Source organism: Trichosurus vulpecula, chromosome 8 (assembly GCF_011100635.1).
Source record: "Trichosurus vulpecula isolate mTriVul1 chromosome 8, mTriVul1.pri, whole genome shotgun sequence".
Lineage (NCBI taxonomy): Eukaryota > Metazoa > Chordata > Mammalia > Diprotodontia > Phalangeridae > Trichosurus > Trichosurus vulpecula.
This window is the reverse complement of record NC_050580.1, coordinates 165813504-165827058: the sequence shown is the minus strand read 5'-3', so window position 1 is coordinate 165827058 and position 13555 is coordinate 165813504. Positions and strand designations below refer to the sequence as shown.

The 13555-nt window shown below is 35.3% G+C and overlaps 1 protein-coding gene across 1 annotated transcript in view; it reads right to left on the bottom strand.

Moving 5' to 3' along the window:
- WDR72 (WD repeat domain 72) overlaps window positions 1-13555 on the bottom strand; it is a 251952-nt gene that overhangs the window by 75171 nt on the left and 163226 nt on the right. Inside the window, exon 18 of the mRNA XM_036736044.1 lies at window positions 9659-9848. Coding sequence (XP_036591939.1) covers window positions 9659-9848 — 190 coding nt within the window. The remainder of the gene's footprint in view (window positions 1-9658; window positions 9849-13555) is intronic.

Below are 13555 nucleotides of genomic sequence, written 5' to 3'. Positions count from 1 at the left end.
ATTTTTATACATTTATCAAACAATATTTTGACTGATAGTTGGTTATTACAAGATAAACACTGTAATACTGGGTTGCCAATAACAGTAGAAATATGTTTCTGGAATTATTTGGGGGTATGTAATATTTTTCTCTCTTGAAATGAGTATTTGAAATATGTCAAAAATGTAATAGCCTTTCAAGGAGAAATTTAACTGTATGAAATAGTATGGTCTAGTTTAGAGATAGGAATCAGAAAAACAAATTCTAATTTTGGATAGACTACTGACTATATGCCTTCAACAAATCCTTTGGTCTCTCATTTTTTTCATCTGCAAAATGGATATTTTATATAGGCCAGAATGGTTGTGAAGATCAAATAAAGCAATCAGTATTAAAGTCTTTTAAAAGTTAAAAATAATTATGCCTATGTGAGAAAGGAGGCCTTCATTTGAAAATAAACCAACCACTATATTTTTAGAAATTGTAGGTAAAAGAAAAGATGGGCATTTTCAAAGCCTTGATTTTGTTCAAATTTGATGGCAGCTGAAAATACTAGCGCTCCCAAAAGATACTGTAAACTTACTTTTATTCTTCAGCAACAAACAAAACAATTAACAAACTGATTATAAATTTCTCTAGCATGAGCAATTCGGAATACAAAAGCAGTTTTGCGAAAATATTCAATTCAACAAATATTTATTATATGTGAGCCACAGACAAGCATAAAGGATACAAAGAGAAAATGAAAAAAAATAGAGATACAGCACGTACACATATAAGAAAATACATGATTATTTGTGAAGAAGAGTATTCACAACTAAGGAGTTTCATAAAGGTCTCTTGTAAGGAAGAGGCACCTGATCTGAGTCTTGAAGGGAGCTAAGAACTCTCAAATGTAAAGGTGAAGAGGTATGTTGCAATTATGGTAGTGGGAAATGGGAATGCTATCTTCAGAGAACAGCCAATGAATAATGTTTTAGTGCAACTATTCTAGCCAACCAGTTTTTCAACATCAGACTCATCCTAGACTTGACTGTCTCCCAATTTATCCCTACTTCACAACACTCCATCACTTTCCAGGTCTGGTTGACTACCTTCTTGATTCTATGGGCACATTATCACCTAATCATCCCCTTCCCTGAAACTACATTGCCACCACCCTAATTCAGACCCTCATCACCTATCCCTCAGTCTGCTACAACTGCTTCTTATTGGGTCTCCTGGATTTCAGTCTCCCTCTTGGATATAACCTCTACAAGAATATCAAAATGAACTTCAGATAGGACAGGCCTAACTAAGGCATTCCCTTGCTCAAGAAGCTATAGTAGCTACCTATTGCCTACATACAAACTTCTTAGATTTTTGAAGTTCATCATAATCAGGCTCCATCCTACCTTTCCAGATTTATTTTATATCACTCCCTTTCACATTCCAGTGAAATTGTCTTATAGATGCCACACATGATATTCCATGTATACAGCCCACCATCCCACACAAGGACCATAGATGTAAAACTGGAAGGGAGTCTGGAGGATCAGCTAATTCAAACCCCTCATTTTACAGATGGGTAAACTCAGTCCCAAAAAGGTGAAGTGAGTACCTGAAGGTCATCATTCTAATTAGTGTTCAATGTAGGAATTCAAAGCTAAATCTGACTCTAAGTTTTATATATATAAAATCATTTTATACATACTTCCATTTACCAGTTATTTCTCTGGCTCCAGAGAGTATCTTCCCTCATATATCCTTTGTAGTTAATTTGGGTATTTATAATAGTAAAAATAAATGACTTATTCACTCAAAGTTGTTCTTAAAACAACTGCTGTTACTGTATACAATGTATTCTTGGTTCTGCTCATTCCAATTGGAAAAAGAGGTCCATGTTGATTCTGATTAGATTAGATCTGATGCACAAACATCTTTATTTTTCCATGAAGGAAAGGGTAGGATTGAGAAAGAAGGGATAGGGGCAAGGAGAAGACTAGGGGGAAGCTAGATCAATGGCAGATGTCCTGAGTTATTAGTCAAGGGTGATACTATGTGTGGCTTTGTAGGAGTTGCTACAGTGGGTAAACACACTACTTGTACATATGGTAAGGTCACTCCTGTCTTTGTTGATTTGCTCCGCAATTTAGTCTTAGAGAATTGCCTTGCGTCCCAAGTGTTAAGTGACTAAGTGTCTTATAAACAATAGGTGTCAGAGGCAGGGCATCAACCAGGGTCTTCTTGACTCATAGATTCTTTATTCATTATACCATGCTGCCTATTTTTAGTACACAAATACAGGGACAAGTAGAGAAGTAGAAGGTATCCCAGAAGAACAAGTAAAGCAGTGTTTTGGTAATTCTCTTTGTCTACAAAATCATGGAATCACAGAACCTTACAAAGTGGAAGTGACATTAGAGATCACCTAATCTGACTCCTGTGTTTCACAGATGACAAAACAGTCCTAAAGATATGAAGCAACTTGCTAGATATATATGTACATGCATACATACATACATACATACATACATACATACATACATACATACATAAGGATTCAGTGCCAGAACTACCAGAGGGTTTCTAGATTCTTGGTCCTTCAAGGACTCCCTGACACTGACTAAGGGTGGCCAATCTAGTCATAGGAAAGTTCAATGTCTTCCCTTCCTTTTGTTTCTTTCATGGCAGTTTTGTCATTAACAACACAGGTCACACCGAGAAAACTAAAAAATAATTCTCATCTAAATCCTGTTATCATTTTTAATGTTCTAAGTTTAAAGTTTCAAAGGTACTCACTGGAAACTTAGACAACATATGTGAACAAAGTCCAACTGGCAGTCTCATAACATAAAAAGTAGATTCACCACTGCTTTGTCTAGGGGAATTTGGATGAATCTGAATAAATCTGTATTCTGATTGTTAGAAAAGGGGGAATCAAGCTGGTGCCTAAATGAAATATTCAATCATCCTCCAGGTTTCAAGATGTTCAAAAGATATCCTTTAATTATCTGTACAGCTGTCAGAGAACACAGGACTCCTGGTTGAAAAGAGAAAGATCTAAGTCTTAAAGAAAGCAGACTTATTTTTTACTGCAAAAAAAAATCGGAGATGCAAGTAGACATTTTGGCCAAATTGGCAGTGGAAATGAATCAACAATCACATAGACTATTCCAAAAGAAAAAAAAAAAACTAAAAACTTCTGTGACCATAAAGATCAACTCTCTGGCCTTTCTTAATCAGGCAGGGAGACCTCACAGAGGGTGGGGGAAGACTCATTTACTATAGAAAAAGACAGTCACAGAAGGGTTTCCCCAGTGAGGTATTCAACTAAGTGTAAAATGCTTTCCCAAACTAGACAGATTTCCTTCTGAAAAGCCCAGCAGGCAGAGGAAGTCTGCCCTGAGACCTTCTGCCAGAGAAGGCCGCAGGACTTTTTCTAGTGAATGGATGTTTTCCATTGATTTACTACAAATGTAGGGGTTTGTTTCACCATTTAAAAAAGGCATTTTGTCATCAGTTCATTTTGTAGATAAAAGACTTTGAAAACTTTGTATGCAATAAAAAAGATTATTTGCAATACCCCTATTTGATACATCATCTTCACTCCAACACAGTTTAACTCGAAAATTTAAATTCAACCAATAATTCCAAGGTGACAGTTTTATCTGCAAAGTCTCCATTTCTACCATGACCAATTTATTTAATGGAAGATTTTAGAGCACTTCCTTAAACTGATTCCAAACAGCTTGAGAAAAAAATAGTGGAGGGGGATAACTTTCAAATGCATTTTAAAACAGAAACCATTACAGTTTTCACATGTGCTAAATCTTAGCCTTAAATGTTATTGTAAACTAAACTGAAACTCCAATTCCATGTGAGGAAGGATTAGTAAATGATAGCAATGTAGCCATTATAAAACAAACAAACAAAAAACATAGCCTCAGGCAAAAAAAAAACCCCACAACAACCTTACAACTTACACGTAAAATGACAATATAAATATGACAATAGCTACAACAATATAGCTACTGGGAGGCTATTCCAAATGAGCGTACCAGAGAGACAGTGTGGCAAAATGTCTAGAATCTATCCTCTAGAGAACTGTGTTTGGTGTGAGGAACACCAAGATTCAAATCCTATATCTATTACTTACTAGTTGTATACTATAAGCAAATCATTTAAGTCTTAACTTCTTCATCTGTAAAATGGGGATAGTAAAAGCAACTCTTTCACAAGCGTATTGAGAGGTTCAAATGAGAAAACACACACAAATACTGTGTGTGTGTGTGTGTTTGTGTATGTGCCTTTGCAAGCCTTAAAGGAATATACAAGTGTACAAATGTCAGTCTTTTTTGAAAGAAAGCATTTGAAAGCAAAAGTAATATAATTCATAATTTATAAATTCGAAACATGCTATAAGATAGTCATATTGTCCTACAATACCTAATTTCCTAGTCTGTTGCAGCTGATCACACTTGCCTATTTTTAAGAATTAAATTATTTGCAAAGCCTTCCAAAATTATTTAACCTCTCCATGACTCAGTTTCTTCATCTTTGAAGTCAGAGGCTATGTGATTTTTGTCTTTCATATCTATATTTTATCTTAAAGCTTAGTGCATGGCACATAGTTGGCACTTAATAAATGCTTATTGATTTGAAATGAAACCATGAAATGAGGAGGATGGACTAGATGATCTCTAAGATCTAAATCCAGCTTTAAATTTATGAGACCAAAAAAAAAAAAAACATGTCAAGCAAACACATTTAAAAAGGGCAGAGGGAATCCTGAGTTGGTTAGCATTCAAAATACAATCCAACATCTCATGTTCTTTGGTGGTAGTTATTTCTGAGCTAGGTAGGTAGAGGGAGAATTCAAACACAATTCTTCCTTGATTCTTTGGGTCAAACTTCAAACATGTGACCTATCTTCTATACTATTTTATTTTGGTAAACTGAATAACTGAAATGGTAAAATTAAAAGAGTACTATACAGGGATCACAAAACCTGGGTTGTAGTTCTAGCTGCATGACCATGGGTAAAACACATAGCATCTCAGGGAATAAGTAAGATAATATGCATGAAGGTGTTTTTTTTAATCTGTAAAGAATTATTACAACAATGAAAAATTATAGTTATTATTAATATTATAAAATTAAAGACGCTTTTTGAGGTGAAGACAATCACAGATATGGTAGTAAATGTTTAACAACCAGCAATCTAAAAATACATGATACACTTCAAAATTTAATCTGCATTATTAACATTTGCTCCATCAATTTCTTAAATCTAGACAATAGACAAAATTGTCAACTGACAATAAATCAAGCCCTAATTTGTAGTGTTTGCCAATTTCCAAGGTATAAATGTTTACACTGAAAATTTAACAACTGGCTCTCTTTGAGCCAGTATAAACTAGCTCCAGAACACCCTAGAATAAAAACTTTCCTTGCTCTCTTCCATACAACTGGGAAATTGAATGCATTACAGGGAGGCAATTAATCAATATGTAATCCAATCAGTACTGCCATTGCTACTGGGAAGGAAGCAATCATCTCCCCAGTGCATTATTTACCATCCCTATGACTTTCCAAGCTGAAAAACTCATTTCTTCCTGACCACCAGTCCTCTACATCTGATGGCTCACCCTCCTAAAATCTAAGCTCCTTGAGATAAGGGATTACTCTACTTTTCTATTTGTTGTCACCAGCCCTTAGCTTAGTACTTTGACTATTAAAAGCACTTAATAAATGCTTTTAAAAAATTTATTCTAAAAAGCAAAAAAGAAATGTGATTACAAAGACTAGTCAAAAGATGACACAACTAAGAATGAGAAAAGGCCCACTGTAACAGAATAATCATTATCATGATCTTGTAAGGATATGTAGTAAAATAATATATTTGGTTGCCCTACTCTACTTAGATAAATCTAGGCCAAATGTGAAACTGGATACAGAAAATCTGTCTCCATGTCTAGAAAATATAAAACAAAATTTTAAAAACATGATCCCTCCTTCTCCTATGTCTTTCCTATATGAAACTGCTAGTTTTCTCAATGGATAGATTTTAAAATCAGAGCTAACATGCTAGACTCCTCCCAAAGAGATTTTTAAAAGTATAATTATTACTTAACAAAATTTCCTTAACAATTTCCTTTTTGCTATTACTCATCTGCCGTAGTTTAAAATAATTGAAAATGTTACTGATAATAAGGAAAGGGATTTATTTATGAAATTAACTTTAATGTCACAATAATTTTATCAAGCAAAATTATTTAAATAATTTTAATAATAAAAATATTTAAATAATAAACATTTATTTATTAAAAGGAAGCATTTATTAAGTACCTACTATATGCTAGTGAGTATACTAAGTACTTTTACCATTTGATCCTCACAACTCTACAAGTTTTATTATCTCTGTTTTACTGTAGAGGAAACTGAAGCAGAGAAAGGTTAGGTGACTTGCCCGGAGTCACATAGCTAGTAATAGTTGTCTTTAAGAGTGTTTCAATAATTAGAAATTGCATTAATATAAATTATTTTCAGTTATATTTTTAACTGATGAGAAAACTGAGTCTCAGAGATTGACTCAGCCAAGATCATACAGTAAGTACCAAAGCTAAGACTCAGATATGTGCTTTTGATTTCAAAACCTATCTTTGATATCACAATTGCAGGGACATGGTTTCTAAAGAGTATGTAAATGGCAAATATAGTAATCTTATTAGAGAATCTTCATTTTAACACACGTGTAAACACACACACACACACACACTCACACATAAACCTGCTTTAAATTATTTTTCAAAATTTCCTTTCCCACTAAAATGCTACAGCACCTACTCTCCTACCTCTGTAACTACAGGATTATTTAACACTTGAGTGGAAGAGAGCATTCCTCAGAACAAGACCCAGAAAAGCAGGACAACAGTGGACAAACCCTCAATATGGCTGAATTGCATGGAACCAATGTTCTTTGTGGAACTATGAAGAGAATGGAGGGCAATGTGACAGAAAGCCCCTGAGGTTTCATCATTGGGCCAAGTCCAAAGATACAAACATAGAGGATGATTGCGCCCTGACATATATAGATATCAAATTATAGGAAGAAGATCATCCCCTGAGTGGGACCTAACAAGAATCTACCCAACATGAAAGGAAATAACTATCCACAACAACTATATCTTACAAGTATTCCATCCTCCAGGGTGACCTCCAATAACTTTGTCCTTTGAGATTAAGGTGCTTCTATTGGAGGCAATATGGCAGAAAGACAAAAACTACTGCCTCTAGTAGCAGAGGTTGTTGTTGTATTATTTTCAATCATGTCCAGCTCTTCATGACCTTGTTTGGGTTTGCTTGTTTGTTTTTTTGGCAAAGATAGTGAAGTGGTTTGCCAATTCCTCCTCCAGGTCAGTTTAGACATGAGGAAACTGAGGCAAACAGCATTAAGTGATTTACCCACGGTCACACAGCTTATAAATGTCTGAGGCCAGATTTGAATTCATGAAAATGAGTCTTCCTGACTCTAGACCTGGAGCTCTATCCACTGTGCCACCTAGCTGCATGGAGGCAGAGGACCCGGGTTCAAATCCCACCTCTGCCACTTATTACCATGTCATTACTAGGAAAACTAAAAAAAAAAAAGCCATCTTTAAGAAAACTGAACTTATTAGTGACAATTTTATGAGGAAATGGCAGAAAATACAAAATATCACTACAACTTACAAAATTTAGGACCTAATAGATACCTGCAAAAATAAAATCAAGAGGCTAGGAGCAAATGCTGGAAGTTCACTATTCTTCATAAACAGATAAATAAAACCCTTACAATATTACTGAGAATTTAAGAAATAAACTGTGTTAGAACCAAAGCATCATCATAGACAAAACTATTAGTCTACAATTTAAAAACAACATGTTAATAGAAGTTGCCATAAAATATATATAACCTTCAAATCGCATGGACTGAAAAGCTCTCTAAATATAAAAATGAATTGAAACCAATGTAAAAAAGTAAAATACATATCAGCCCCATCATACTCTCTGCTTATTAAGTTGTCACAAAAATACTTTCAGTAACTCTATGGAAGATGAACTTGTAGCCCAACACAAAAAGCAAGCATTTAATCCATCTTCACAATAGTCTGACAAATATTAAAGACAGGAGGGAGAGCAACTTGTCCCAGAACGATTTTTATCTGGACTCCAGCAATTTAACAATAACAATAAAAACTCTCATTTGTATAACACTTTTCTGTTTGTAAAGTGTTACATACATTATCTCAGAACAAATCTAGGAAGTGTGCTGGGTAGGTGCTATTATTATCCCCATTGTACAGATAATAAATGTGGAGCTCAGAGAGATTAAATGACTTGACAGAGTCTTAAAACTAGGAAGAGTTTGAGGCTGTATTGAAACCCATATCTCCTTAACTCCATATTTAGCACTCTAAGTACATGCCACAAAAAGCAAATTTTTAGTACCAGTTTAGTTTCTCAAACAGGTTTTCCTTAGTGGAAGAAAATAGGGTCAGCAGCTGCCATGAATATTCCAATCTGTGTGGTAACTATAGTTTTAATTGTAAATTATCATCACGAGCTATAAAATAGTTGGGTTAATGGAAATTAATTCATCAGGGCCCAAATGCTGTAGGTAAACCACTAAAAATACAGCTTCAGAGCCTAAACATCTCTAGATACTGAGGATATCACTCTGCTGAGGTACTAAGCCTGAAACAGTCATTTGTCCTTAACTACATTTATCAATACCAACAAAATTGGCATCATGAACTAAAATTAACAACCTTGCTTAGAAATGCAATATACTCATTAGTGGAAAATATACTTCCATGTGTGACACTTTTTCAAAGGTTTAAGATTAGCACCCTTCTTAGTTCCAGATAAAGAGAATGTCATTTTTCTTTTCTATTCATAGCAAGTAGCACTGATCATTTTCCCATATTGGAAACAAGCATGTGGTAACAAATTTTCATGACAGACACACACACTCAATCAGATTGTAAATTAGCTGCTTTTGTGAAGCCTTACTAATAAGATGGAAAGTAAAATTTAGGTCACTTCATTTACAAGACTTAGCTAATGGGCTAAAAACATGAATATCATTCTATAACATAAATTCAGCTTTACTCTGGTCCAACTATAAACATTAGCAGCATTAAAAAGTTATGATGACAAAGTTTGTTGCAGAACAGAATGATCTAACTATAAAACTAAATTAATTTCCAAATCATATCCTTGTTGGTAAAAAAAAAGAAAGAAAGAAACATCACACAGGGTCATTATTAAGATAAAAAATGGAAGCAATTAATTTTAGTGCTCACTGTATAAGAACGAAATTATCAATAGGAAAAAATAAATTTTAATTGTGTCTGTGAAACAAAAACATTATTTCCAATTATACTTTAATTTTTTGCTTTATATTTTACTCAAAATTGAGAAATAATGCACTGTTTCTTATTGAAAATATGCAATGATGGAAGTTAGTAATGGAATTTGGAAGTCTTTAAAACCTTGACAATTGTAGGAGAAAATTGATAGCAGGCTAGGTCAGAAACTGGGCACTTGGCTCGAGTCTTTCTAAAATGATATATTATAGACACATATTCTCAACATGTTCTAAGTAGTAGAAAAGTTCCGATGTAAGAATATGCCAATAAATTTTGCACTTACTTTGTGAAGGAATGTTTTTAATGCATTGTAATTCTAGCTGCTCTGACTGTTCATTCTTTGGCAGTGTCTCCACCTCTCCATTTCCATTGCCTACCATGGACAGTGGTGGATGGTTGATGGATATCTTTCTTAAGGTTTTCATATATTGTTGAACTTCAGCCAGCAGAACAGCCTGTATTGCTTCAATGACCTGTTCAAATAAAATTCAAAAGAAAATTGAGAATGTTTTGAAGGATTATTTTAGAGGATTTTGATGGTGATATATGGCTAGGACCAAATAATGAGGTTTCATTTTGAAACTTGAGTTAAAGTGGTGTAGACAAAAACAATCCTTCCAAATGTATTAAATAAATGAATTATTTTACACATGGAAAGTCGGTATATTTTGCAACTTGTTAAATGTTTTTTTTAAAGCACGATATCCCTTAGATCCTTGAAGCATGAAGCTACAGAAAAATAATGAAATGGTTACTCATGTTTGCCAGATAAATAAGCTACTTCTACTTTCATGAAAATGAAATAGATTCCAAATTTTCTTGCAGGTAAAAATTTTGGTGTAATCCATAAAATGATGTACAGTGTTTTTTTAAGAGGTATTTTGGATACTCTAAGTTATATGACTGGAAAATCTGTAATCACTGTATTTTAATAGAGTTCTGAATGCAATATTTTCTTGGTGACATTTCTATGGTACTTAAAATCACAATTCCCGACTCTGTGTGTGTGTGTGTGTGTGTGTGTGTGTGTCTGTGTGTGTCTGTGTCTGTGTCTGTGTGAGTGTATGTATGCAGGCTAGGAGGTCTAAAGCTAAGCAGTACTTTAGATGTTGTCTAGCTCACTTTCCTCCTCCCCACAACAACCCAACAATTACAACCTTTGTTCATGAGGAAACTAAGGGCCAGAATAGTTAAAAATGATTTAGGACTATAAGATTATAGCTCTGAAGCTTCAAGGAAACTTAGTGGATGGAGTCAAGGGCTAAGAATTCCAAAGATCTTTCCTAGTCAAACAGGTTGGTAATGGTAAAGCTATGACTCAAACCCAGGTCTTCTCACTCCAATGCTTTCCCCCTGCAACATACAGTACTCTTACGTGTACTTTTCTATGGTGCTCTGGGGATTTCCTACCATGCTTTCTGGGATTTTTAGAGCTATCTGTTCCTGTATTGTCCTTTTATATGTGGGGAGAGTGAGATCCAGAACGATTATGTGACTTAAGTCTCATAGATAGTAAGTGACAAAATTGGGGTTCAAATTGGGGTTCATTGTCCCATTACTAATCATTGGTGTCCATATTTAAAGTCATTTTGATGAAATGGTCTTACCTTACTCCCTTTTGCCCATTATAAGGTGAACTCCTTGAGAGCAAGAACTATATTTTACCTTTCTTTGTATTTCCAGGGCTCAGGAGAGTGCCTAGAATGTAGTAGGTGCTTGATACATGTTTAATGATCCAGACAAAGCAACATAATTGAATGGAAATATCAGAAGGGTTAAATCACAGCTGCAATTTGGTATCCAGAACACAAGGGAAAATGTATAACCAACTCTAAGGGGATTATTAAGAGAACTTTGTCTTTAAGGATTTTATTTTCCTTTTATTCATTCATGTCCATGCAAGTAGTTTACCTTGGCTTCATACTGCAACCAAGAACCATGGACTTTATGTTTCTCCCTTATACAAAGTCTAGTACTTCATCTTTCCTCTGAGTCTGCCCATTCTGCCCAAAGTCTGCACGCTGGACTTCTCCATTCTGTGACAAACAAGATGGAGGACTACACATTTGTTCTGATTCTCATGACTTCTTAAACTTCTCCAAAACAGAAATTATGTGCCAAGGATAAAATAACTTCACCATATCCATAGTCTACAAAACCCACAATACAAATGAAAATTTTTTAAAAGATGAACTGACATTTACTCTGCGCCCACTCAACAACCCCCACCCTTCCCGCCCCAACCATGTACTGGCCAGAAGGCTAAACTGGCTGATGCAAGGACCAAACAGTAGGGCTTGCAACAAAACTCAGTCTCACACTCCAGAGTCCCCTCCCTCTCTCCAGTGCCCTGGAGATCCTGAATTAGGGCTGTAGAAGTTTGTTTGGGCTGCACGGCTGTGGCTGCCAAAACTTTGGCGGGGTCTTGACAGCATAGACTGCAGTGACAACATTCTGCACCACAAAAGATCTCTTCAGAAGAGCAGAGAAAGCAAGGGAAAAGAGAATAACATGTGTCTGGGTTTGAAATAAGAGTCCAATACAACAACCTATCACATACTCCTGCCCTCAGAGCCTTAATGACACAAACTCTAAATGACAAAAATTGTTCTTAGTTGCGGTAGCCAGGACTGGCAGGTCAGAGAGCTGAGGTATGGAGGGAATGAGACAGCACACTGTGTGGGGGGTGGGTTTGGGGGAATTGTAGAACACTCCACTAAGCTTGAAGGAAAGAGCCCAGAATCCAGCTGGGGCTAGTTCTGCCCCCCCCACCCCCCCCCCCCAAACTTATTTGGGACAGAGACCTAGGCTGATAAATTGCCCCACGTGGGAGGAGGATGAGATTCATGCCCTAAGGAAATCACAATCAGAGGGGAAGGAGTCAGAATATGAGCAATATGGGAAATAAGGGGAGGGGAAGGGGGACTTGAAATTATCAAAGATCTGAGTAAGAAGGAACTTGAAGATATTGAACATAAGCAGATAAATCAACAGGGAAAACAATAATAGCAGAATCCAGATCTAGTAAATGAGTTCAGGCATCTATGAATAAATAATGCAAAACAAAAGAAAATGATCCAACATTTGATGAGACAGACAGATTATGAAGAGAACATGGACCCACAATATGTTATATCTAGGTGGTTCAAAAAAGAAAATAATGAGAGCAGAATTTATGGACTGCCACACTAAAAATAATGGGTACAATTTAAAAAAAATGAAATCTATGACAAATCTTAATAAAGAAACAAAGGAGAAAATAATAGATAGGAATGTAAATACATAGAAGTGAAGGACAATCTAGAAGAGAAGCAAAAAAAAAGATAACATTAAAAGAAAATATGCTTTTTATCCAAGCAAAGCACACTGATCTTGAACACAGGTGTAGGGACAATCTAAAGGCTGTAGGTTTCCTAAAAGAACATGGCAAGGCAACGTGCTATATGCTTCTTGATATTCCTTGTTGCAACAACTACAAATTCAAAATATCTTACTGCAGATTAATTCAATGCAGTTGAACAAGTATTTCTTAACGTATTATGCTAAATGCCCAAGATACACAATCAAAACAATATAATTCCTTCCTTCAAAGAACTTACATTTCAGTGGAAGGAAATGACATGCACACAGATAATAAATACAAAGTATATACATGGCAAATACAAATTAATTTTAGGGATACTGGAGAGGGACCACTAGGAAGTGGAAAGAACATATAGCTCCTAGACCAAGCCTTAAAGGAACTAGAGATCCTGAAAGATGAAACTGAGGGAGAAGAGCACTTTAGGCATGGAGAATACCCTATGTAAAGACACAGAGAAAGAGGATGGAATATCATGTACAAGTAGGTCAGATTATCTAAAATACAAAGTGCATGATGTGGAATAATGTGAAATCTTAGAAGACAGGTTGGAGACAGATTGTGAAAGTCTTTAAATGACAGAGGTTTTTATATTTTATTCTAGAAGTAATATGGAGTCAATAAAGCTTCTAGAACTGGGAAATGATGTGGTCAGATCTGAGCATTAGGAATATCAATTTGACAACACTTTGGAACAGAGGAGAAAGAAAGGAGGAAGGAAAAATTAGGGGGCTATTTCAGTGTTCCAGTTGATTAAAGCCTGAGTTGAAGGGATGATCTTGAGAATGAAAAAGGAGCAGGAGAGAAATATTGAGAAGG